The sequence below is a fragment of the Rhinatrema bivittatum genome, chromosome 3, assembly GCF_901001135.1.
Source record: "Rhinatrema bivittatum chromosome 3, aRhiBiv1.1, whole genome shotgun sequence".
Lineage (NCBI taxonomy): Eukaryota > Metazoa > Chordata > Amphibia > Gymnophiona > Rhinatrematidae > Rhinatrema > Rhinatrema bivittatum.
The window spans coordinates 284244005-284271061 of record NC_042617.1 but is presented as its reverse complement, the minus strand read 5'-3'; the positions used below and the strand labels follow the sequence as shown (position 1 = coordinate 284271061).

The 27057-nt window shown below is 44.2% G+C and overlaps 1 protein-coding gene across 1 annotated transcript in view; it reads right to left on the bottom strand.

Moving 5' to 3' along the window:
- Positions 1 to 1244: 1244 nt before the first annotated feature.
- The window catches only part of LRP1 (LDL receptor related protein 1), a 657378-nt gene continuing 631565 nt past the window's right edge, over positions 1245 to 27057 (bottom strand). Inside the window, 8 exon segments of the mRNA XM_029594881.1 lie at positions 1245 to 1385; positions 9425 to 9569; positions 11724 to 11814; positions 17025 to 17089; positions 17252 to 17356; positions 17701 to 17875; positions 18908 to 19069; positions 19440 to 19616. Coding sequence (XP_029450741.1) covers positions 1245 to 1385; positions 9425 to 9569; positions 11724 to 11814; positions 17025 to 17089; positions 17252 to 17356; positions 17701 to 17875; positions 18908 to 19069; positions 19440 to 19616 — 1061 coding nt within the window.

Genomic DNA, 27057 nt, shown 5'->3' with positions numbered 1-27057 from the left:
ACATCACATACTATCGGTAATTGGTTAAGGTCTGCTTAGAAAAGAATACATTCCCAACTTAGTTTTTAGGAGACTCAAGTATATAAAACAATTATTAGTAAACTGTACCGCATCACATAGGGAGCTAGAAAGTATCATTTTTATAAACATGACCATTACAGAGCGACACTTTTGCTGAACTGACCGACTGGCTCTTTACATAACAAAATGACAATTCTAACAGTTTTCCTCTCGTTTTCTTGTTGTTGACACTCGTGTTGTAAACATACTTTAGTGGGGCTGTTGACCTCCACCTCACCCATGAGGCAAGGTTGCCACATGTGTTGCCCGGCAAAACCGTTAAGAGCAGGCCTTGCTCCGACAATGTACAATACTGCCCCTTCCCTTTCCCCCGTCTCCCTGAAATGGCAAACGCCAATCACAGCCTTGCCGTCACCACCCAAGTGCGGAGCAAGACAAGTGTTAGAAACTTGGCCTGGGAAAATTCTTACATCTCTTCTGGAGAATATGGAAGCTGTGAAGATGCTGTGTAGTAAGTTGCCTGAAGCCGGGATAGGTGGCAGCAACCCTCGGAGCTTGGGAAGATCAACAGTTTGGCCGTTTTAAGTTCTTAAAACACTGAGAATGACCAAAAAGGCTCTGTCCAAGTCAGCTAGTGCCATATGATTAACCATAACATAATAATAATTAAAAAAATATACAATACTTCTTAAAAACAGAAGATACATTTTTCAATTTTTTTTCTTTTTAAGTGTGCAAGAAGAAAGAAAACAATTGTTCTAGTGAGGTTTAAAATGTTTTAAAAGAAATAAGGGATCCTCTTTGTTCTGGTCCTTAAAAATAAAAACTTACACTCTGAAGTCTTAAGAAAAAAAAAATATAACAGTCTTGGTTTCAGCATCCAGCCCTTCCAGCCTTTTTCCCCCCCTCTCAATTATGCTTCATCTCTCAACTTCTGACCTCCCTCTGATGTTTTAAAATGTGACCCTCTCCCCTCTCCTAGTTGCGAGATGCCATTTTGCCATCTGTACAAATTCCAGCATCACATGAAAGGCAGCGGCAATGGGGGGGGAGGGGCAATAAACACTCCCAAAAAAAAAAAAAAAGAGTAAAACATTAAAGAAAATATAATACTGTGATCACATATAAAAGTAGTCCTTCATTTGTACACTTTATACAGTGTTCTTTTTGTCTTTTTTTTTTCATTTTTCCCATCCTCACAAATTTCTAGGCAGCCATTTGCTCTACGCTAGGGGATCTCCAAGGTCATCCTCGCCGCCTCTTGAAAGCAATTCTCTCTTCTCATCTGTGCTGGCTAGAGAATTTCGGCTGTTGTGAGCTCCCATGTATAACGTTGCATAAACTGGGTTTGTAAAATTTGTAGGCTAAAGAGAAAAACCAAACAAAAAAGAAAGAAAGAAAAAGAAACAAAGAGGTCAACTGGATACAGGTGATCAGCAGCTTGAAAGCACAAGGCCCATCTAGAACATAGTAAACACTTCTGATCACTTATCTGAAGGAAGGATTATTTGTATAGTGGGAGTTCTAGGAAGAACACCGGTTACAGGTAAGCAACTTACATTATTTTTAGCTCTGTATTTATGTATTATCAAGGCATACAATGAACCAAAAACAATTAAGCAACTTAATTTCTGAGTCTTTGGATCCATGTATGTTCTTCACCTGCAGGACGAGTCAGTCACACTTGTGGGGAGACGTCGTACGACAGCACTGAGGACAGAAGTGCATAGTTCTGAAGTAAAACGTTTGTGCTCTGCTGTGGCATGCTTAATGTCCGAGTGAGGTCCCCTGAGCCATATATAATAGCTAATAGAATAATGGAATGAAATTCTGATAACTCCAAGGGGGGGATGCAAGGTATGCGTGATTGATTTCTCCTGCTGTCCAGGGAGAATACCAGCTACAGGTAAACAACTTAATTTTCTCCATGGACAAGCAGGAAAGTCAGTCACACTTTGGGGATTCCCAAGTTGCAGGCTGTCTTGCACTCTGTAGTATTCCACTCTCCCAGACATACGCCCATAACCTGAGAAAATCTGCCCCTGCGCCTATTTTGCATAGGCTTGGCGGTGCGCGCAAGCTCCGGGACGCGCGTATGTCCCAGGGCTTCGAAAAAGGGGCAGGAAGGGGGGGCGTGGCAGCGGTCCGGGGGCAGGGTCGAATCCCCCGGTACAGTGGCCTGTGCTTGGGGATGGTGAGCCGGTGCGTGCAAGTTACGCCTGCCTCGGGCAGGCTTAACTTTTGAAATAAAGGTAGGGGGGATGATTTAGTTAGGGCTGGAGGGTGGGCGAAAAAAAGTTCCCTCTGAGGCCGCTCCGATTTCGGGGAAAGCCATCAGGACTCCCTTCGGACTCGGCGCGAGCAAGGTGCACATGTGTGCACCCCGTTGCGCGCGCTGAGCCCAGATTTTATAACATGCGCACGGTAGCGCGCACATGTTATAAAATCGGGCGTAGATTTTATAACATGCGCTCTAAGTTGTAGTAAGCTGCAATAGCACTATGACCTGATTTTAGAAAGGTGAAATAAATAGTCAAGGAGATTTTGAATTGGACATCATAAAGAGCAGAGGTTAACACTGGTACACCAGCTGGAAAACACTTTCCGTTGATGGACATAAGAAGGTCTGAGAGACTATTTCCTGGACTATGCTTGGGCTACCATCTCTGAGCAGCTAAGAGATGAAATTATTGTCTTTTCAACATCCACGTGGTCAATGCTAGTGTGGTGATGTTTGGATAAAGGAGGATGCTTTGGTTCTGATCAGGGTGGATGAAGGAAGCAGATGAATTTGTTCTTTGACAAAGAGCGGTACTAAAGTAGTGGGAATCATTTATGACTCAGCTAGGACAAGGCTATTAAACTAGCATGCCCCAATCCTCCCTTAAGTTGGCCAGAATTTTTGATGTTAACAGTATTAGGGGTAGGCATATAAGAAGCCTTTTCCCCACTGTATTGAGAACGTACCTTTTGTCAACTTGAATTGGGAGGGCTATCTCAAGCAAAACTCTCAACATTTCCTGTTGGACTTGATAGCAAACAGATGTATGACTGGAATGTTCCACAACTGGAAGATTCTGAGAGCTAGTTGGTCATTCCAGGACTATTCATGTGAGTCTAACACTTTGCTAAGCTTGTTTGCTAACACAATCTCTGCACCCGATAGCCAGGTAACACAGAAAAAGGCTGTGTGTGATATAGCCCACTGCCTGGTTTTTGATAACTTCTACACACAGTGGGTAGGATTCTACCTGCCTCTTTTGCTTGTTGATGTAAAACATGGTCACCTGGTTGTCCATTTGTATAAGAGGCTCTGGAAGTTTGATAAGCCCAGTTTTACAGTTTGCAGTTCCACTGGATTAACAGTTGACTTTCTTTGGGGAACCATAGGCCTTGCATGAGGACTTCCCACACCCAAAGAGAAGCATCCTTGATAGAACCACTTGATGAGATGGTATACTGAATGACCGGTCAGCCTCTAGGGTGCTCCCGGAGAGCTACCAACAAAGGAACTCTCTAAGTTCAGTAGTCACCTGGATAAGGTGCTGCATTGAAAGCATAAGTCAATTAGGACCGCTTCAGGTTGAATCTCACCATTGGTAATGCTGGTGGAAGCCGTATGACTGATTAGTCCCATGACACCATCTCCTGTCTCTTGGAGACAGATTGTACTGAAGACACAATGTTGGTTATTCTTCCTGAGAGGAGAAACACTTTGGCTTCCTTGGAATCAAAACAGACTTCACTGAACTCGATTTGCAAGGAGAGATTGAGACTGAACTGCTTGATAGTTTACTATGAATTCCAAGTACTCTAGTCATTAGATCCTTACCTTCAGCAACTGGCAGGCTAAAAGATAGTATGACCCCTTGATTAGGCAATTATTGAGATAAGAAAAAACATGGATACCATGGCAAATTACATGTGCTGAAAACACTGCAAGGTACTTAGTGAAAACTCTTGGTACTGAGGACAGCCAAAGAGAAGCACCCTTTACTGGAGGTTATGCTGGTCCACCACAAAGGTGAGGAGACACCTGTGATCCTGGTGTATCATGACAGGGGTATAGGCATCTTTGAGGTCCAGAGAACAGAACCAGTCCACTTGCTGTAGCAGAGCAGGATTCTGGCTAGCATGGCCATTTTTGGATTTCTCTTTGTAGTAAAATTTAAGACTCAGAGGACCAGGATGGGCCACAGGCACCCTTTCTTTTTTAGGGATGAGAAAGTATCTTGAATAGAAAGTGTTGTTTCTCTCCTTAGCAGGGACAAGCTCTATTGCCCTCACCTCCAGAAGGGATGAAAACTCCTCCTGCAAAGGGACACTGTCCTGACTTCTTGTTGGGTGGGTCTGGGTGGGTGATCTGGAGAAATACAGAGGAAGTGCACCCTGTAACCCTCATTGATGATGCAAATCTGGGATTACCGTAACACAAATAATAACCTATTTCCTGTAGGACTATTAGCCTGAGTTTGTTCCAGGGTACTGACGTCCTCTGTAGGCAGTCAAAAAGACTGTTTGACTGGGAGTCTACACACATGGCTATCTTCTTATTTCACTCTCAGCCGCTGTTGGGGGCAAGTATTTCCTTTCTTGACCAAAAAATGATAAGAACATACAAGAACATAAGAAGTGCCATGCGTGGCCAGATCAAGGTCCATTGAGCCCAGCATCCTGTCGAATTATGGAGCTATATAAAGACATTATGATATTCTCAGTTTTATTCTTTATTGCTTTTCCAAAATAATTCCTAATATTCTGTTTGCCTTTTAGACCATCACTGCACACTGAACCAAAGATTTCAAGGTACAGCATTATGTACCTGTAGTTGGGATTATTTTTCCTTATGTTCAGTACCTTGCACTTCTCCACAGTAAACTGCATTTATGATTCAGATGCCCAGGTCTCCTAGTCTCACAAGGTTCTTCAGCAATTCCTCACAATCTGCTGCTGTTTTAATGACTTGAAACCTTTTGTGTCATTTGTAGATTTGATCCCCTCACTCGTTCTTTTCTCCAGGACATTTATGAATATGCTAAATAGCACAGGTCCCTGTACAAACCCAGGGACACGCCACTAAAAACCTTTCTCCTTTCAGAAGGCTGACCATTTAGTCTTACCCTTTGTTCCCTGTATTTTATTCAGTTACCAATCCACACAAAGGTACTGCCTCTGATCCCATGATGTCCCAATTTCTTATGTTCCTTTGAGGAATTCTATGTCATGTTTGCTGATGAATATAATTTTCACTGATCTTGGGCAGAGAAGACTGACAAATGATCTGTTGGGGTTTCCATTTAGGATAACTCACCATCAAATAATCGTCTTTGATACAAACGTTGGCAACTATGGTGCGCCAATTGTTTCTGTGCTCACCTTTCCTTGTTGTGCATTGCATATGAAAACCAAGAGTAGTCAAAAATGGTAAAGCACATATATGGACCCTCAATAACAGAGCCTTACAAGAATCTAAAGTACTCCAAAGCTCTGTGGCACCAAGGTGAAGCAGAGCAGCGAGACAACTTCGAGTCATTAGTGGATGTTGGTGTGGATGTGGAAAATGCATGGTCATAGCGACAGTAGTGGATAGGAGAGCACCTTGCTATTATTGAGTTATCTTGCTTTAACATCTCTAAGATATTCTCAGCTGTTATAAAGCATTAAGCTCTTCATGGTGCTACACAAGAATCTGAGATGGCAATATTTCTTGAATGCTCTAAGGGCATTCGTTTAGCTTTTTTCCTTTAGATACATAAAGAGGAAAAAAAAGCTTTAATGAATCAGGCTCTATGTCTTTCCAAAGTGCTTTTGAACTCCAGAGCCTGATTCACTAAAGCTTTTTTTTCCTCATTATGTATCTGAAGGAAAAAAAGCTTAGTGAATGCCCTTAGAGCATTCAAGAATTATAGCCATCTCAAATTCTCACGTAGCACCATGAAGAGCTTAATGCTTTGTAACAGTTGAAAGACTCTTAGAGATGTTAAAGCCAAGATAACTCAATAATAGCAAGGTGCTCTCCTATCCACTACTGTCGATATGATCATGCATTTTCCACACTCGCACCCTCAATCCACTAATGACTCAAAGTCGTCACGCTGCTTTCTTCAGAATGTCCTACATATATTGGCATATGAAGAGCTGGTATGACGCTATGTAGACACTGAGCATGACTCTTTGAAACACTTTTCTCCCAAGAGAGTCTAAGACACGAGCATCCCTTCCTAGGGGCACAGAGGAGTAGGTCCTGTGCCTCTTGGCTTTCTTGAGAGCAGATCTGACTACTATAGATTGGTGCAGCAGCTGCTGCTTTTCAAAACTGGGAGCCTTCTGGATGCAATATGTTGTGACTGCCTTCTTATTTACTGAAGCCACAGAGAGGGGGGCTCACCCACATCCTAATAGAGACTTCTTGTAAGAAAGATCCTTAGGAGGCTACACAAACTAGAGGATGTCCGACATTTTGCTTCTACAGTCATACTCTTTCTGCCAAATAAGTGGAATGGCTTCAGCCATTCTCTGGACAAAATTGGCGAAAGAGAAGGTCTGCAGGTAGAGACTGTTTCCGTTCCTGTGGAAAGGAGACCTGTCAATTCCTCTTGATCAGAGAAGTCTTCAGATCCATAGCCAGATTCCTCTTCATTTCCATCTCAAATTCCTCACCATCTTCCCCCTCCTCTGCAAAATGAGTCTTTCTTTATCACCCCCATGCACTTAGATTGATCTCTCCCTGTCCCTTTCAAGTGCCCTTTCCATCTCTTTTCTTCCCCATCTTCCCAGATTCTTTCCTTCATGTGTGTCAGCTTCTTGAAATACTGGCAGGGAGAAAGCATGTGATCCCTGTCTCCTCAGCTGCTCTTCTCCATGGCACAGGTTCTTAATCTTTTTGCAACTATGCAGATCCTCAGTCATTATCCATAAATTTTCACAAAACTCCACTTCTGGGCGGTAGGATCATTTCCCTGGGTATAGAGGGTCCCGGCATGTTGAGGTCCTCTGGTGGAGCCTGTTGCCGCATTATAGGAGGCCCTGGTTGCATGTGGACGAAGGTATGCAGACCTTTGAAGAATTCCACCCAAGAGATAGAAGCTGGGTCTAGACTAGGGGGGCGTCGTGTCCCTGGGGAGCCCCGTTTGAGGGGGGTCCCACTGTGTAATGCTAAGTTTGGCATACTGCTTGAGAGGCTGGGGTCCGGTACTGGCTGGGGAGGGCCGTGAGTTGGGTCCCCTAGGGCCTTTTCGCACTGTATACACAAGGCCGTGGCCTCCTCATGCTGTGCAACTCTAATGTGGTATGCTGGGCAAAGGCCCTGAGCTTTGAGTTTATTTTCAGGTGGTGCCATGACTTGTATGCGTACAATACAGTTGTGCGCTCTGGTGTGCGTCGAAGTTGCGCGCGTAGGTTTGCTGCGTGTGTGCAGGGAGATGTGCGTGCTGGCACAGTAAGCGCGTGGCTATGCGCGTCGCTTGTTCGCCCGGTGCTTGTGCGTGCGACGTAGTGTGCACAAGGTATTTGTGTGCACGGATCGAAATGGTGGACAGGGCGGCGAACAGAGCCGCGCTCGAGGTTGCACCCGCTGCCTCTCAGACTCACCCGATGTCGGGGGCTAGGTCCCCACCGAGGGTCGGCCGCCGGACTGAGGCTTACCTCCGAGGGATCGTGGAAATCACCTCGGGAAATCTCAACTGGGGGAGGGACCTAACGGGTGTCACTGCAGGAGAGCAGGGCTCGTCTGTAGAGGTAAGATTTCTTCTTAATTTGGTTTTCTTTGGTAAAATTACTCTAACGCTGTGCTAGCGTGCATAGAGTCCCTAACTGCTAGGGAGACGGAAAATACTGAAGAGCTGCACTTCCTGCAGGGGTTTATGTTCTAGGGCTGACATCAGATTGAAATCTGATCCATCTCCAACTGCTATCAGGAGTACATTATACCCACTGGTCCTGAGTCCATCTGCTACACGCTAGGAAAGCAGCAGTTTGAGGGGTCCTCACATAGCCACTGAGCATGTGCAGCACAACACAATGATCAGTAGCACAAAAGTCTTACTTCAAAGCTATGGCACTTCCTTCCTCAGCACTGTCGAATGGCGTCAACCTGACCTGTGATTGACTTCCCTGCTTGTCCATGGAGAAAGGAATTTTTCCTTGATTGAACCACTATATTGCATGAAAACCAGCAGCTGACTGTACTGAGTCAGATTAGTAGTTTCATCCAACTGTACGTCCTAAGGGAGAGGGCTGGCTTTCAATTACCCTATCCTTTATTCAACATTATCTGAAGATAGATCTTGAAATCATGGCTGAATCATGTGATTTTAGCTCCACCATTTCCACAGTACATGGCTTGATCAAGGTTTCTCCAATCATGTGTGGCTTCTTGTTGTTAGCAATCAAATAGGCCACTCTGTGTAATGCTTCCAAAGCAGGTTTTTGAGCTGCAGAAAAGGCAAGTTTGGGTGAGGTGAGAGATGAAAAATTTAGCCATCTTCTGCTTGAAAGTATCCAACACATCTTTAACGTTTTCAGGGTGAATTTGTTCTAGATACTCTCGTACTTTGGCAGGCTTCATGTTCTGATTACAATGAACCTTCCCACGCAGTAGCACTATGAGTTCCACGAGTTCCATCATGAACAGTGGTGAAGATAAACCCAAATTTGACGTAGCTCTCAGCCCATTTTTTGCTGCACGTTTAAATATGTTGAACAATTAACTTAATCAAGAATAAGATGTATTCAATTTATACCTCTCTTTGCTGCTGAGGTGAACTGGAAATGAGATAATTTGTAGAGTAGCAACAAATGTTGAGCGAGAAGCTATGGAAACAGATGCGTGATGGGATGGGGTCAAAGAGGGAAAAGATAGCACTGATTATGACTAGGGTTACCACTTCTGGCAGAAAGGAGAACTAGGGACAAGTGGTTGAGGGAGATTCCACTAGAGGTCTCTTGCCAGCAGTGAAAGAATAATTAAAATTCAAGGTAAAGGACATATTGTATTCCATTATAAATGATGTTTTTCAGGAGCTACATTTAGTTAAACTTAATTTTTCAAGGACCCCAGGTTAGGAGCCTCTGCTCTCCAACTAATGTAAAAAAAAACCCCCAGGAATACAGATTTTTTTAGTTCAGCTTGCTTGAACTAAAAAGGCTAAAAATGCAGATAACATGAGCATCCCTTTCAGTGAGCTGCGAAGAAGAAAAGAAAGGCAAGCCGGGGCCAGTTTGCAGAGTTTCTAGACTGTTTAACTGGAGACAGCTCATTGATGCAGCATGCATCAATGAGCTGTCTCCTCACGCCTGCACTGAAAATACTCCTCTGCAGAAACATCACCATTATTTCCCTTTCCATCCATCTCAACTCTACAAAGCTCTTCAAAACAATTATTATTATTATTATTATTATTACCTTGTCCGGATCCAGGGTGAAATCTGCATCCAGCAGCTCGCCCACATCATCGTCCGGCTCTCCCTCGTACATCTTATATGTGGGGTTTCCTATTTCCACGTTCATGGCTCCATTTGTCATCCTCTGGTGCTGGAATCCTTTGGCACTGCAAGAGGAGAAAATACAAAAAGTGGCGCAGGTATCAATATCACCCGGGACATGAGCTAATTACGGCCAGGTCTTTGGGAAACTTGAGCTTATTTTATCATGCTACGTTCCCGGCAAAAGGCACAGATTGCAGCCTGGCAATGGCATCGCAAACTATCATCACTGGCAATAAGAAGAACATCAGCTGGAACACCGTCGGGCGTCTCCAGGCAATGCCCATGATCTGGCTGGAAGGCTGGGAGACTCGCAGTACAAGTGAGACCTTAAGCCTCTGTGTTTACTGTGAATCAAAATATAAAAATGTCTCTCGTTATGCGATAAGAGGTTTCCATGATTTAAGTTTTGAAGCCATGGTGTGGGGTAGGAGGGGATTTTTCAAAACCAGCCTTTATGGCTGCAAAGTAGGCATGGACTTTGCTTTGAAAACTGCCTAAGGAAAAAGTAAAAAGCACCCTTGGAAACTTGCACCTGCTTTTTACTATCCGCACTTTCTCCCCTTCAAAACAGCGTGCATTATTGCTTCCCCTGATCCAGTGCCACCTCTGAGCCCCATCCACAGAAAAAGTAGGTAAGAGCCAGTGATCGCACTTTTACCTGCAGAAAGGGCAAGTAATTTTCAGACAGGCAATTTATCCGGGTAAATGGCTTTGGAAAATTGCCCTTATAGATGGAAAATTTCAAAACTGTGCAGGCCTGAATCTACCGGATTTACCGCTGAGCTCCAGAGGACGGGGGTGGGGGTGGAGAGAACTTTCTGTGAATGCTCAGCGTCACACGTGGAATCACCTAGGGAGCTGTGGCGCTTGAGCTTAAGAAGATCCAGAGCGGGAGCAAAGCTAAGGATGCCCTGCAGAGCATAGCCACAGGGCCAAAAGTTTTGTACCCACACTTCCTGGAGTCTGGTGGAATTGGCTCGTTTAACCGGCGAATCAGATTGGGGCTGCCCTCGAAAAGTTCAGAGGAGGGCGGTCATACAAACTCTGGTCCCAGGCTACGAGGTTAGAGGACATCGCCTTGCAGGAAGGGCAGAAGGAACCCACCGCAGCGGCAAACAGCATATGTCATAACATTCAGCACACTGGAGTCTTCTTTTGAAGACCTTTCTGCCATCAGGCAAGGCTACCACCAGAGCAGAGCCCTCTGTTACGTCTTTTTGCGGCACTCAGGAAGAATTTTCGCTCTTACCCGAGGCAGATTATTGGGGGCCACTGGAAATCTTTACGGCGGGCTACACTCCCACAGGCGGGCACAGCCTAGAGCTGTCCTTGGGCTCTGGGCCTCCTGCAAGACCCTCCCTGAGGCGCCAAGCTCACCTCCTGCGCCATCATTATCGACCTCTGGCATCATGGCGGATCTGACGGCGCGCACCTTTTGCTCGTGATAACGCCTTCCCGAAGGTCCCCTTACCAAGACTGTGGCAGGACCTACTGCCAAAGGCTCAGCTGCAGCAGAGCAAAAGCTGACTGGATGGTTCTTCAGAGCAGCTACAACAAGAGGGGGGATGGGGGGAGCTAAGCACTCAGCTCTCTAGCAGGCTTTAGTGTTGACTCTGGTCTATTGCCTTCCCCAAGCAGGATCTCCTCCAGGCAGTCCCGGCTATTCGAGGAATGTAAGACCAACAAGCAGCCTTGCAGGAGAGAAATGCTTCCAGCCTGCAGCCAGGCAGAGAACGAGGCAGCTAAAAACCTCCCCATGACAATGCCAGTGTTACAATCCTTACAAGCCAGTGAATTAATCCACAACCCTTAGGTTCAGAATAGTAAAAGCTATTTTTTTTTTTGGCTTGTAACACTGTGGCCGGTTGAAGATCACCCACTTCAGAGTCTTAAAAGGCAGTTGTTGGGTTTTTTTTTTGGGGGGGGGGGGGGTATATTTTGGGGAATATCCTTTGCTACCCTTTCATTGGGCTTTTCAAGTGGTGGATGGTGTGGCGGTCATTTTCTTGAGCCATGTCTGAATTCCGTTTCCGATTCTTCCAAAGGTCACCCCTCCCCCCCAGTGTCCCCCCAGTGTCTTCCTCCCTCTCCATAAACAATACGGCGGGTTCCACTAAATCAGTCTCTGGCCTGCCCTAAGAGCTTTCCTGAGTCACATAACCTGCACTGAGCAAACTATGAAGCAAAGGCCGCGGGCAGCCTGCTGCCAAACTTACCCACTCATTCTGTGTTTATACCAGAACACCGCCCCAGCGCCGAGGAAGATGAGGAGAAGCAATACGATAGGGATCACTATTGAAGCCGTTCCTATATAAGAGGGAAAAAAAAAAAAGTGTTACCGTAAGAGAGGTCTTTATTCTAAATACGAAAAATCTGCCCTTTTCCTTAGTACAGTCTAGTATCAGTTACGAGGAAGTCACAGTAACAGAAATACAGGGATGAAGCCCTTAGTGCCTACCAGCACTACCCCAGGTTGCTTACGAGCAACACACGGGTGAAGAAACCGTTCATATTTCCAAGCGGGTTGTACCGTCACCTCTTAAGATACTGCAGAAGCAGATGTGCAGATCAAGTTATTTTAAAACACAATGCACAGCCGCCTCCACGTATAAAGCTAGGGGTGATGCACGGTTACATTTTGCCCTCCTTGCTCTGTTGCTTTTCGCTCGGTCACTGGTACCTGCAGCTCCCGCTCTTCTATCACCGCCTTCAGCTTCACTGCAATTAGTTTCAAGTGATTCTTGTTGTCTTTTCCCCGTTTCCTGTCTCTTACAAAATGTTCCTGAACTCTTCTCTTTGCAGGCTGCCATTGTGTCTATACAGCACTTAAATATACAAGCTGCTGCTTCTGTCTCTGGCTTTTTATTTATATATTTTTATTTACAAACTGTATTTTTAGGCTCTGCTGGGTTTTTCCTGTTCCTTTGGGCCTCCAGCTAAATCAGAACCCAGCTATATTGAGTGTAAAGATGTAAATATTCTTTAAACTAATGAACTTTATATTAAACATTTAATCACTTAGGGGGTCATTTATCAAAATGTGCTAAGGCATTTTCGCATGCGTTAAGGGCAATGTTCTCTCAACCTAGCTTGATGGACTCTCTGCCTGGGTAACATCAAGCTAGGTGGAGAGAACATTGCACAAATCTCATCTTCGGGTGAGTTTCCTCTCTCCGTAGGCCATCAAGTCTTCACAAGAGACCACTGTTCTGTTCGTACGTCTCACGTTGAATGTCAAAGTGGCCCCTAACCCCCTACACTAATACCTAAACCTCACCTCGAGTTATTGGTGGGCCTTCCATAGGGATACAAATACCTATCTAGGGAGAGGACACTAGGACTAGGGCTAGGTGCTCTCTCTCTCACCATTTAAAATGGTCCCCCGCGGCGCACCACCGCCGCTGGCGCGCGGCTTTGTCCGGCTTAGTCCGGAGAAGGACGGAGGAGGCTCAGGCTCCGGAACCCGGACCCTCAGTCACGAGGGGGTGGAAAAGAAAGCGCCCTGAGAGGTAAAGTCTGCTCTCTTTTTTTTTCCAAGATTTATATGCAGTAAAGATTTCAGTATAAAATGCCTCACAAGAGAAAAGGGAAGGTTCGAGTATTCCCACCTGACTCGGACCTTTCAACAGGACAGCGATTAATATCTGACTTTGCCTCTTCTTTACCCACAATGAGTGTCTCAACCCCCGCTGGAGAAAAGGCGAGAGGAGCGCTGTATTCCCCTGGGGAGCTTTCGTTGAGCCCTCCTACTCCTAAGACACTGCTGCGAGCTTTGCCACAAGACCTGGTCGGAGGAGCCGCGGCTGCATCGGATGATATCGGTAATGCCGGGCTAGGTGGCCCAGAAGGCCTTGTCTTGTTTGGGGATGGATCAACTGCCCAGAAAGCTGCTTCACTGCGAGATGAAGTAGGTGCAGCAGGAGATATTACCCCTAGATTAGCTGGGGGAAGTAGTCGGCCTGCTGAAAGTGGGGTAAGGAATTCACTCTCACAGCAATGTATCAAACCAGCAGTTGTCACCTTAGATACAATCTGGGATTTCATGGTGAGGATGTCTAGCCAACTAGACAATCAGGCCCAAAAATTGGATGAGATTGTAGCTAAAAGTGGTATACAAGAACGGGAAAACCAAAAAAGATTCCAGGATTATGAAGAGTCATTAAAGAAAGTAAACGTAGAAATAAATAGTCTCCAAAGTATTAATGCCAATATACTAGCTGAAAGGACAAGTATGTCGAGGAGAGTTGAATCTATTGAGAATTTTATGAGGCATTTGAATATAAGATTACTTAATTTTCCAATTGTTATGGGAGAAATCCCTATACTGACTTTCAAGAAATACGTGACGGAGACTTTAAAGATTCCTCAAGATGAGATCCCAGCGGTTAAAAAATTATTTTTTCTACCGAAAAGAAACAACTCTGTCTCTGGGACTTTAAATGTTCAAAGATTGGATTTACAAAATCTAACAGATTACTTGGAAAATTCAACTCCTGAAATTATAGATAGAGCTGTACTTTTTGTTTCTTTTTATGATGAGGCTAGTGTCTCAAAGATAATGAGTAGTTACTTTAGAAATATTAGTGAATTATATTGTGGTGGTACTGTCCATGTTTACCCAGATTTAGCTAAAGCTACGCAGCAGCGTAGAAAGGCTTTCTTATTAATGAGGTCTGAAACCCAAGCACTCGGAGCCAGTTTCTTACTGCGCTATCCGTGTAAGTGCATAGTAAAGCTGTCCAGAAACACATATATTTTCTTTTTTCCCGACCAACTTAGGACCTTTTTGGATGGTAGGAAACAACCTAGTGTAACATGAAAGGAGCAATTAGTAATAATGGGGTAAGATACAGGGCGCTAAGAATTGATTAGCAGAATTTCCTTATGACTCCTTATATTCATTAAATCCCCTCTTTGTTTCCTATGTAACAAGAGAAACTTTTTGTTTTAGTAAATATTTCTATGTTTAAAGAGTAGGATTACTCATTTGTCCTCTTATGCTCTGTATTTCAATGCAAAAGTTTATTTTTTGTATATTGTCAAAATTTGAATAAATATATAATTTAAAATGGTCCCCCAGTGGTTGAATGCAGGAAATACAACAGGTCTGGCACTTATCGCAAAGTCTGAAAATGTTATCGCAATTTGCGCTAACTTAGCTCTTCGCATAGGTAATTAGCGCAAATTGCAATAAACTGTATATTAGCATAAAACACACCCCTTTTGCTATCGCATGCGATAATTACCGCATTTTGATAAATCCAGGCCTAAGTGTGAAGGAGGCTGCTGCAAACCCCCTCCCCCTCCCCCCCTAAACTCAGGTGCACCTGCTTGCATACGCACTCCTCAGGCAAGCTAATAGCAGCCCCAGCTTGCCTCAACGTAGGGGTGGACACGGGAGCATGCGAGGCCAGCCAAGCGAAAGCTCTAACGTGAGCTGTGGGCAGGATTCCCTCCCTCCTATCCCAGCAGCTAGCATTACATGGCTAGATGGATCAACCACCATGAGGCCAACATTCAGAACCATTTAAATGGAGAACTCACAAGTCATCCGTCATAATGGCAAGTTTTGACTATTCCCCTTTCTTATCCAGATAAGAAAGAGGCATGCTGGAGGTGTTTGGGTTGAGTTAGCAAATAATTTATCCGGCCAACTCTGATATTTGGCATTAGCTGAATAAGTTATTTGGCTAACCCAAGCTGTGCCTGAGAGCAGGTCTAAAGCTCTCTGGGAACATGTTCCCGGATAACTCAGTCCTTAACCGGCTATATTCAAAATAATATAGCTGGTGAAGTGCCAAGCTGCAGCATTTAGAAAATACAATGTGTGGGCCTCGGGCCCTATCACTGCCTCCCCCTTCACCCCAAATGCCAGTGTTGGTCTCTACCCCCCCCCCCCCCCAGATCCTGGGTCAAGTCAAATTCTTAATAAATGCTGCTTCCAGGGCATCCCTTCCTCCCTTAACCGACCAACCCTAACCCTCCCACCCTCCTTGTCAATCACAAAGTTCTTCGGCCCGGTTGCAGCCCACTGTGACCCAGGCCTGGTGCTTCTGCCATTGCAATGGGAAAACACATTGGAAGCGTAGGCTAGGTTGCCCCTAGCAACACTAGAAGTGATACACTTGAAACATACACTGCCAGTGTATTTCCCCTGGCGAAGTGCCAGGCCTAGGTCATGGCTGCTTCTGCAACACAAGCTGAAGAACGTTGTGACTGAGGGTACCTGGAGGGTGGGTGGGGGGAGGAAGGGAGGCTCTGGACCACTGTTCCCTCTAATCCGTGCACCCCAGGTCATGAACCCTAAGCATACGGGAAAAACATAATGCACATAAGAAATCCTGATAATATTTGCATTATACTGACTTGTAGTGCACAAGTTTGAACTCTGCTTATAAATACTTGCACAAAAGAACATTTTTTGCACACGCAGCCTTTTAAAGATTCGAAGGAAGATTGCCTCGGATGCAACATTTATTAAGATTTTGGCTTGACCCAGGAATGGGCGAGGTGGGAGGAGGGTACAGGCCTGTACCGGTTCTTTTATTTTTCATCTTTCTGGAGATGAAGGCAATGTGAGGGGGGTGAGGTGGCTGCAGGCAGAGTAGGGAGGGGGCAGTGATAGGGCACTAGGCCCCCCAATCTTTTTTTTCTACACCCTGCAGCTTTTGAATATAGCCGATTAAGGCTAAAGTTATCCTTCTAACAACTTTACATCTAATCGGCAATATTCAAAAATATCCGGTTAGGTTTACAGTTATCCCGCTATGGCAAACCGGATAATTTTAATCGGAGATATTCAGTGGGGTGTTTAACCTTCTGAATATTCCAGATAACTTATCCAGCTAACCCGAGCCAGATAAGTTATCCGTTTTCCAGGTTTTTGAATATTGACCTCAGACTGTATTTACTGGTTAACATTTTACATCCCTAACTGGGTAATGGAGACACATGAGCCTTCACTAACAAATATCCAGGGGTATTCTCCCCTACTTTTATAATCTTCCCTTGCCCAGCTGTTGCACTGTCGGTCCTTGGCTGGGATCGGGTCCGGGTGTGCCTGAGTTCCACAGTCAGTAGGGGGCCGACGAGCAACTGTTGGGACGCCCCCTCCCGCAGCAGAGGCCGTGAAGGCTGCCTCCGCAGCATCCCCAGCCCTGGTCCACCCAGGGACCAAAAAGCCCGGGAATCGAACCTGGATCTTTCTGCAAGGTAACACTCAGCACTGCCATCCGAATCCATCGCCACTCTTAGGGTAATTTATCAGACTGTGGAAGTCCTCATTCAGAATGCTTTTAACTGGCCAAGCGTTAATGAGGAACTGTACGCATTGCGACTGCTGAAGGCCAGCAGCGTTAGTATTCAATGAAATGAAAGGACGTAAAATGTGCTTGCTATGCTGCAGTCCATCATGCTGATGTCCCATACATTCAACATCTATCATATCCTATCTATTCAGAACAAAGGAGGTTTGATTGTTTTCCCACAGAACTGAGAAAGGTGCTAATTGCACGTACTTCCGCTGTGTGGTTCCATGGTCACAAATTCATCGCATCTCTGGCCTCTCAATTCTGGTAGGCATCTGATGGACAACAAGAACACAGGTAAGCAGATAACTCAAGACACAAGTTCCCCATATATGACACCAATAGCTTTTACTGGGGAATATTCAAGAATATTATAAAAGGCTTTCACAGGGCCATTTGCTTCTGAAAGTTTCAAACAAACAATGAACTGCTCTTACTGGCATTCTGGCATCTGGGTCCTGGCATTCATCGTGCAAGTTCCTCCATTCATGCAGTAGTTATCGCAGGTCAGGCAGCTAAGTGCTGTCCTGCCATCTGGACAACTGCCAAAGAATAAATAAAGGCAAACAGATCATCATCAGACTTGAAGGTTAAGTAAGGCTGGTCTTCATCAAATGGGGGCACGGGGACAGGGGCAGTTCAGAGAGGAATGTAAACCAAACAACTATCCCAGAATGGCAGAAAATGGAGATAAGTTATGAATGGAGTATGTCCATCTCATTCATGATGCCCAATGCAAACAATATTGTTCAACTAACTCACATTTGCTCATAAAAAGTCTTCTAGAACTGTTTTTGAGAGGTTGCTTCTCTCTAGGGGTAGATACTCCTCATGACAAACGTCGACATTCGCCGTTTGGTCTCGGGAGGGCGTCCTCCGTACTTACGTGCAGGTGATCTCTCCATTCTGCTTGTTGATATTGCATTTGCCTTCTTTGCAGCGCGTGCACTTGTCGAGCTCACACTTGGACCCCTCGTACTGCGGCACGCAGCGGCACTGCTTGGTGCCGTTGACGGTGAGTTGACAGCTTCCCCCGTTCTCACAATAACCAAAGCACAGCCCTGGCAAACAAAAGCACAGGAAGAGCGTGAACCCAAGCTACCAAGCTGAAAAGGACCCCTGTAGGCTCGCTTCCTACCCCAGCGCTCCAGGCAGCCTCCCGTAAATATTTAGAAAACGTTCCAAGGGGGAAGACGAAGACACCAGCCATTTCACACAGTTTCCAAACTGTGTGAAACCTACCATGTACCAGGAGGACTCTATTAGTCCTCCTGGTACCATGTACCAGGAGGACTAATAGAGTCCTCCTGGTACATGGTAGGTGAATTTAACACGGAGCATTGCTCCTTCCTCAGGAATGTTATGGCTGGTCGTAACCATTCGAGCACCATATATGTGACGCTATTTTTTTTTTTTTTAAATAATAATATAAGGAGAACACATGATTTAGTATATTACATGCTGTATTTTTTTAAACTAATACATGTGTTCTCCTTATAAACCGTGACCTTGGGCAAGTCACTTTATCCTTGTTTGCCTCAGGTACAAACTTACTGCCTGATTCACTAAGGGCTTTTCTCCCCTTCTGTGTCTATGGGAAAATCTCTTGATGAATCAGGTCCTTAGATTGTAAACCCTCTGAGGAAAGGGAAATACCCACGGTACATGAGTGTAATCTACTTTGAGGCACCCAAAATAAAAGCGGTATACAAATCAAATAAATAAACAGATAAAATAAGAAGCTCTCATATGTAGACAGATATTGTATCAATGTGTTATTTAAATATATTCTTATTATTTATTGTATAATCGCTACGCTGTACGATTTAAAGCTATTGTACTTCACTTGGAGGTTATTTAATAATCAAGTGGGTTAGAAAAGCAATAGATGAACGAATGTTCTATTCTCTCTCTCTTTTCCTCACCTTGTCCTTGTGAAAGCTCTTGCTTTAATCAGGCAGGCCATCTCACTAGCTAGATCAGATTGTGTATATTAAGTCACGAAACAGGAGGCAGGAGACCAATGGGGCCCTCCTGCAGTGGGAGAATGGCATTCAGTTACAAAACCTGGACCTCCCCCTGGCTCTCCTTACTGAATTGACACTTGTCTCCGGTGAAGCCATCAAGGCAGCGGCACCTGGGCTGGTTGCCCTGGCTGACGCTGCAGCTACCGTTGTTTTGGCAATAGTCGGCACACACTTGCTGGTTACACCTTGGACCCGTGAATCCATTCAGGCAGCGGCACGTGGGACTCCCTGCGGAAAAGAATCCCAGTGGGGGAAACGTCAGCTGGCTTTTCACATTTGGTTATGTCAGATCATGTTAATCTATTTATTTAGCCTCAGAATCGTTTAGAAGTAACGTTACAGATGTGAATAGTTATACCTGAAGGAAGCAGATCTGTGACTTAAAAAACAACCTAAGAAAGAGAAGAAGAGAAAAGAGGAAAAAGGGAGGAAGAGGGCGACAAAGGAGAATGAAGGGAAGAGTTGAGAACGTGCAGGAATAAAAGCAAGCGGGGAAAAAAAAAAAAAAAGCTGAAACTGCAATAAACCAGAACAGCAAACCCCAATATGAAAATATGAAAGACCCAACAGACGACCAAAGCCCCTTCTGTCCTCTTACCTGAGGGAGACGCAGCACAGTTCTCGCCATTCTGGCAGTAGTAGTCTCGGCACTGGTCAGTTTCGCACTTCTCGCCGCTGTAGCGTGGCTGGCACCTGCATTTTTGCTGTTTCATGGCATTGAAGAAACAGCTGCCACCATTCAGGCATTCCAGGGTACACATGTCCGGGCTTGTAACTAATAAGATTGGGGGGTAGGGGGGGGAAAAAATCCAACACATGTTAGATCTCTCTTTTCCAAACAGCCTTATGGTTTTAAATAAAACAAACCTATTTTGAAGCATTAGACAACAAGCTGCATTTACACTTTTTTTTCGTAACAGTGTCTCAAGACAACGTACGGTAATGAACACAGATGAGAACACAAATTGTTTCTTCTACTTGCTGGAAAAAATTAACAGTAGTCGGAGGCTGTGTGTTGTAAACATTTTCTCGATTCCATTTTCAGATATAAAATGGGGAAAAGACAGGATTGGCCAATCACTAAGTGCCAGGTCACCGTCGCACCTAGGGATCGTGTCTTGGCCGCCAGGATTTATTTATTTATTTAGAAGCTTTTATATACCGATGAACGTTGGGAACATCTCATCGGTTCACAATAAACAGAATGCAGCTAACAGAGCTTTACAGTGAAACAGAGAACAATATGCATAAAATTATATTAAAATTAAAATCATAGTAACAGAGAACAAATGAAAAAAAGAAATTGCATAATGATAATAATGTAGGACGAATGAAACTAATAACAGTATAAGTATTTACAAGAATAAAGTCAGAAAGTCATATAAATCAGAATGAACTTAGGTGTATGCTTGCTTGAAGAGGTGGGTTTTCAAGTTTTGTTTAAATTTTTTAGAGCATGATTCTTGCCGTAGGGAGGATGTTCCATAGCGTGGGCCCCGCTAATGATAGGGCCTGAGCTTTGGTGGAGCATAGTTTGAATTGTTTAGGTGAAAGAGTGAGTAGTGTTGCTCTATGTTGCTGTCTTGTGGGTCTGCTTGTGTTGTGAAAGCTGAGGTGTTCTGTGAACCATTGCTTATTTTGGTTGTGCAGGGCTTTGTGGATTAGCATAAGAGCTTTGTATGATATTCTCGCAGTGACTGGTAACCAATGTAGGTGTTTCAGTACTGGAGTTATGTGGTTGCATCTGTGGGCGTTGTAAGGATCTGTGCAGCTGCATTTTGGTGTAATTGCAGCGGCTGCAGCGTGCTTTTGGGTAAGCATACGAGCAAGGCGTTACAGTAGTCGATTTTGGATAGAATGAAGGCTTGAAGAATGGTGCGAAAGTCGCTGAGATGTAGAAGGGGTTTAATTTTCTTAAGGGAGTGTAGTTTGAAGTAACAGTCTTTGAGAGTGTTATTAACGAATTTTTTTGAACGTGAGGTGATTGTAAATAGTAATGCCAAGGCTGCGCACTGGTTGGTTGGAGGCAGTGGGGGAATGGAGAGTGCTGCCTGGCTGCAGGGGTGAAGGTATGTTTTGCCGTGTGATATGGAGCAGCTCAGTTTTAGCAGTGTTCAGTCCGAGGTAGTTGCTTGTCAGGAGTGTATTAATGAGTGCTAAGGTGGAATTTAAGGCATCGGTGGCTTTGTGATATGTGTCATTTACAGGTATAAGGATTTGCACGTCATCGGCATAGATGAAGTGCGGGAGGCCTAGTGTGGATAGAAGGTTGCATAGGAGGAGGAGGTAAATGTTGAATAGTGTGGAAGATAGGGAGGAGCCTTGGGGAACACCTTGTTTGAGGGGGATGGGTTTAGAAGTACATTTGCCTATTTGGACACTGTATTGCCTGTCCTGCAAGTAAGATTGGAACCATTGGAGGGCTGTTCCTGTAATACCAATATCATTGAGGCGCTCTATTAATATTTTATGATTGACAGTGTCAAAAGCAGATGAAATATCGAGGAGTACCAGGATATGTGAAAGACTTTTGTCGAGGCTTCTGAGGATGTAATCAGACAAAGAGATAAGGTCTCAGTGCTATGATGACGTCGGAAGCCGTATTGTGACTGCGATAGAATGTTGTGATCATCTAGGTAGTCGGTTAACTGGCGGTTGACAACCTTCTCAAGGATTTTAGCTATGAGGGGCAGGTTGGATATGGGGCGAAAGTTTGCGAGGTCGTAAGGGTCAAGTGTGGGTTTTTTCAGTATGGGTTTGATAATGGCATGTTTAAGATTTTTGGGAACAATGCCAAGTGTGATGGATTTGTTGATTATATTCGAGAAAGGTTTGGCGATGATGTTTGGGATGTTGAGGAGGGTTTTAGTAGGGATGGTGTCTGACAGGTGTGTACAAGGCCTCATTTTTTTAAAAGATGGATTTGATTTCCACGGAGGATGTGGTATCGAGTGCGCGGAGCCTTGCAGTGTTTCTGTCCAGATGGAAGTCAGACGAGGCTTGTGTGGGGGTGAAACGAGACATAATGTTTCTATTTTCCTGTAGCTAGGTTTTCGCATTTGCCCTGTTCGTCTGCAATTTGTGTGATGTTGGGTTTTGAATTAGTTAAGGTGTTTACCAATTCGAATAGGGCGCGAGGATTGAATTGAAGGTGGTGTATTCTGTGAGCGTAGAAGTCTCTTTTTGCTTTATCGATGGCTGTTCTGCATGTATGGAGGTATGATCTAAAGGACGTGAGTTGCGCTGAAGTGGGGTTTTTGCGCCAGTTTCTTTCACGTCTTCTAAGGTTGCGTTTCATGTTTTTAAGCTCAGTGGAATACCAGGGTTGTTTATGTCTTTTAGCTGGGTCGATCACGCGCGATTGCATGGGGCAAAGCTTGTTAGCTATTAAATTGGTATAGTGGTTCCAAGAGTCAAGGGCAGTTTCTGCATCAGTTAAATCGAGATTGTTGAGTTCCGTTGTAAGGGCTGTTATTAGGTCTTCCTGTTTGCAGTTATGTCTGAACTGAATAGTTTTCTTGGGTTGTGCGGATGAGGAGGAGTTTTTTATGGAGCAGGTAATGTCAATACGGAAGTGATCCAACCATGGCAGTGGGGTGCAAGTAGGTGAGTTGGTTTGAATTAGGGTATTGGTGAAAATGAGGTCCAAGGTATGTCCAGCTCTGTGTGTGGGGTTGGTGATGAGTTGTTTGAAACCAAGAGCATCTAATGTAGTTAAGATGGCTTCACAGGGAGGGGTGATAGGTATAGCATCAACATGGATGTTGAAATCTCCAAGGATAATTGCTGGCAGATGAATGTTTTTGTCCAGAGAGTGTGCAGCGGTACAACCCAAAAGACAGCAAGGATGGGGGGGGGGGGGGGGGGGTGGGATGGAGAGAGGGAAGAGTGGTACATCTGGCTGGAAAGCAGAGAAACAGTAGGACAGACACAGCCAATGGGAAGCTGCAGCCCAACAGCAGGACTGTGGGATTTCCAGGGAGGCTGCCAGTGGTGGTGGTGGTGGTGAGACAAAAGGCTGCGAAAGCAGGGGGAAACAGAAGGCTGCAGAAAGGACATGAGGATTGTGGTCCAAGTGATGAAGGGAACAAGGTGAGAAGGTTGGACAGAAAGGCATGGAGGAAAGAGGGACAGAAAATAAGGAAGAAGAGATGTTAGAAAACAAGGACAAAATCAGGAATTTGATGCGAAAAAAAAATGAACAACAAAACAAACAGGTAAAGAGAAGAAGGAGCAGAGAACAGCAGAAAGTTAGAATGGAAGGTTAGGAAAATGCATATAAAATTTATGACAATTTTAACTCTGACTGATGTACAAATATTATACTGTATAATATAGAAACATAGAAATGATGGCAGAAATTGACCAAATGGTCCATCCAGTCTGCCCAGCAAACTTATGGTAGTATCTGCTGCGCCGTGCAGGTTACCCCCATGCTTATCAGTTTACCAGACTGTAAAGGTCAGGGCCCTCGGTTGCTGTTTGAATCCAATTTCCCATTATGCCTTGCTGTTGAAGCAGAGAGCAATGTTGGAGTTGCATCAACGTATCTGGCTTATTGGTTAAGGGTGGTAACCGCTGCACCAGCAAGTTTCCCCCATGCATTCTTTTTTTCAATTCCATCCTTTAGGTATCCACAGAGTTTGTCCCATGCCCCTTTGAATTCTTTCACAATTTTCGTCTGCACCATCTCCTCTGGAGGGACATTCCAGGCATCCGCCACCCTCTTCAAGAAGAAATATTTCCTGACATTGGTTTTGAGTCATCCTCACAGGTTTGTCAAATGTGCATCACTAAAACCTTTCAGGTATCTGAAGGTCTGTATCATATCTCCCCTGCATCTCCCCTCTTCCAGGGTGAACATATTCAGATCCTTCAGCCTCTCTTCATAGGCTTTCTGATACAGACCCCACACCATTTTGGTTGCTCTTCTCTGGACCGCCTCTATCCTTTCCTTTGTCCCTCTTGAGATATGGACTTCAGAACTGAACACAGTACTCCAAGTGAAGCCTCATCAAGGACCTGTTCAAGGGCATTATTACCTCCTTTTTCTTACTGGTTAGTCCTCTTTCTATGCAGCCCAGCATTCTTCTGACTTTGGCAATCGCCTTGTCAAATTGCTTTGCCATCTTCAGATCTCCAGTCACTAATATCCCACGATCCCTCTCTTGGTCCGTGCACATCAATTTTTCATCTCCCATCACATACAGCTCTTTTGGATTGACTCTGCACTTCTTGGCATTGAATCCCAGCTGCCAAATCTTCGACCACTCTTCCACCTTTCTTAAATCCCTTTTCATTCTCTCTACTCTTTCATGCATGTCCACTCTATTGCAGATCTTAGTCAAATAGACACATTTACCTTCTAGCCCTTCCACAATATCGCTCAAAGATATTGAACAGAACCAGTCCCAAAACCAAACCCTGCACTCCACTTAACACGGTTTTCTGTTTAGAGTAGGTTCCATTTATCATTACACTCTGTCTCCTATCAGTCAACTAGTCTATAATCCATGCCACCACCTTAGCACTCACTTCTAAGCTTCTCATTTTATTCACAAGCCTCCTGTGTGGGACCGAATCAAAAGCTTTGCTGAAATCCAAGTAGATCACATCAAGCGCTCTTCCTCGAACCAATTCTCTAGTCACCCAATCAAAAAAATCAATCAGGACCTTTCCCCGGTGAATCCATGCTGCCTCAGGTTCAGCAATCCACCAGATTGTAGATGTTCACTATCCTTTTCTTGAGCAGAGTCTCCATTAATTTTCCCACCAGCAAGGTGAGGCTAACAGGTCTGTAGTTTCTGGCCACCTCTCTGCTACCACTCTTGTGAAGCGGCACTACTACCACTCTTCTCTAATCCCGTGGCACCACTCCTGTTTCTAGGGATCTATTGAACAGGTCCTTCAATGGACCTGCCAGCACATCTCTGAGTTCTCTCAGTATCATGGGGGCCCCCCATGGCCTTGTCCTCTTTCAGTTTGCCTAGCTCCTCCCATACATTCTCTTCTGAAAATGGAGTTTCATCTACTCCACGCCCATCTATGATCTTATTAACCAGCAACATTCCTTCTCTAGGGTCTTCTTTAGTGAATACCAAACTGAAGTATTTGTTTAATATTTCTCTCATTTCTTTGTCACTCTCAATACATTGCTCCTTGTCACTGTTCAATTCCACTGTACCACTTCTGACCTCCCTTCTCTCACTGATTTATCTGAAAAATGTTTTGTCTCCTCAGGTTACCTCTTTGGCCATGCTTTCTTCCACTTGATGTTTTGCTTTCCTTATTATTTTACTTCATCTCCCTCAGTTTTGAGAGATATTCTTTCCTATGTTCTTATTTTTGGGATCCTTTATACTTCTTGAATACTTTTCTTTTTGCCTTTATTTTTTCAGCCTTCTCCTTAGAGAACCAGATCGGTTTCTTTTCCTCTTGCTCTTGTTTATTTTTCTAACATATAGATTTGTTGCTTTTGAAATAACTCCTTTTAACTTGGCCCACTGTTGTTCCACACCTCACCCATTTTCTCCTAGTCTTCCAATTCTTCCTCCAGGTATGTCCTCATTTTGATAGTCAGTATTTTTGAAATTCAAAACTCGGGACTTTATGTGATTTCTCTGTGTCCTATTTGTAAAATTGAACCATACCGTCTGATGAACACTGGTGCTTAGGTGAGCTCCTACCTGAACATTAGAGACATTACCACCATTAGTGAGCACCAGTTCGCGTATTACATATTAGTTATTGAGTTACTTCCGTTACATGTTGCCCACTGTTAAAATGTAATTATATTAATTGTTGAGTTTCTTCTGTTACAATGTAATAATAATAAGACACCTTAGTCTTACTATTCTCTCCGTTAACATGTAAACCGATGTGATATACCCCAATGAATGTAGGTATATAAAAGCAAATAAATAAATACATTTGCTTGAGCGGAGCCCCTTGAAGGGTATCCACTATCTCTCTACTTCTCGCAGATTCCACAGAAGGGATACTTCAAACCACATCCAGCAGATTAAAATCTCCAATGAACAACACTTCACCCTTCTTTCCCACCTTTTGGATATCTTCATTGAGTACATCGTCCAGTCCTTCTGTTTGAGTCGCTGGCTTGTAGATCACACCAATAAAAATGGAAGCAGCAGCTTCTTTTTTTAGGACAGTACATAACACTGCAACTGAACAACTATCTTTGAGTTCAAAAAATTCATTTCTATATATATATTTGGCACTGTTAATACGCCTTTATTCTATATTAAATAGTTATACTGCTTATATTAAATAATATAATTTTTATGTATTACCAGTTAAACTATAATTTATTTTATCACTATGTTAAATTGTCATCTAGTTAAATTGTCATCTAGTATTACCAGTTAAACTATAATATTTATTTATCACTATGTTAAATTGTCATCTAGTTATATTGTTCCATATGTTCTACAGTTCTATGTAAAGCTCCGCTCTCTGTTGGGCAGTTCATTGTTTTATGTAAACCGGAGTGATTTGTAGTCCCTACAAGAAAGGAAAATTAGGTTCTTACCTTTGCTAATTTTCGTTCCTGTAGTACCATGGATCAGTCCAGACAGCTGGGTTATGCCTCCCCTCCAGCAGATGGAGTCAGAGAGAAAACTGAAAGCACCCCCTAGATATACTAGTGTGCCACCTGCGATCCCTCAGTATATGCGATATCAAAGCAGAAGTACAAAACTAACCATCGCAAATGCCACCCCCAATAAATTTCCATAATCGAACGGATTGTAGTGCAAACTCGAGGTCAGATCAAATAGTAACCTCCATGAACACAGACAAACAAACAGAACAGCAGGTTGTAACATCTACAGAAAACACTGACAACCATACAGTGAAGAACAAACACTTCATCCTTGGTGTGGAAAACCACCTGGAAATATAAGAACACGAGCGGACTCCCAGAACACCGTGGGCGGGATGTCTGGACTGATCCATGGTACTACAGGAACGAAAATTAGCAAAGGTAAGAACCTAATTTTCCTTTCCCTGTACGTACCAGGATCAGTCCAGACAGCTGGGATGTACCCAAGCCGCCTCAACTGGGGTGGGACCCTGAGAGTCCCGCTCGAATCACGCTGCTACCAAACGACTGTGAGGACGGACCCCTGACATCCAGGCGATAGTGCCTGGCAAACGTATGCCAAGATTTCCAAGTGGCCGCCCTACATATCTCCTGG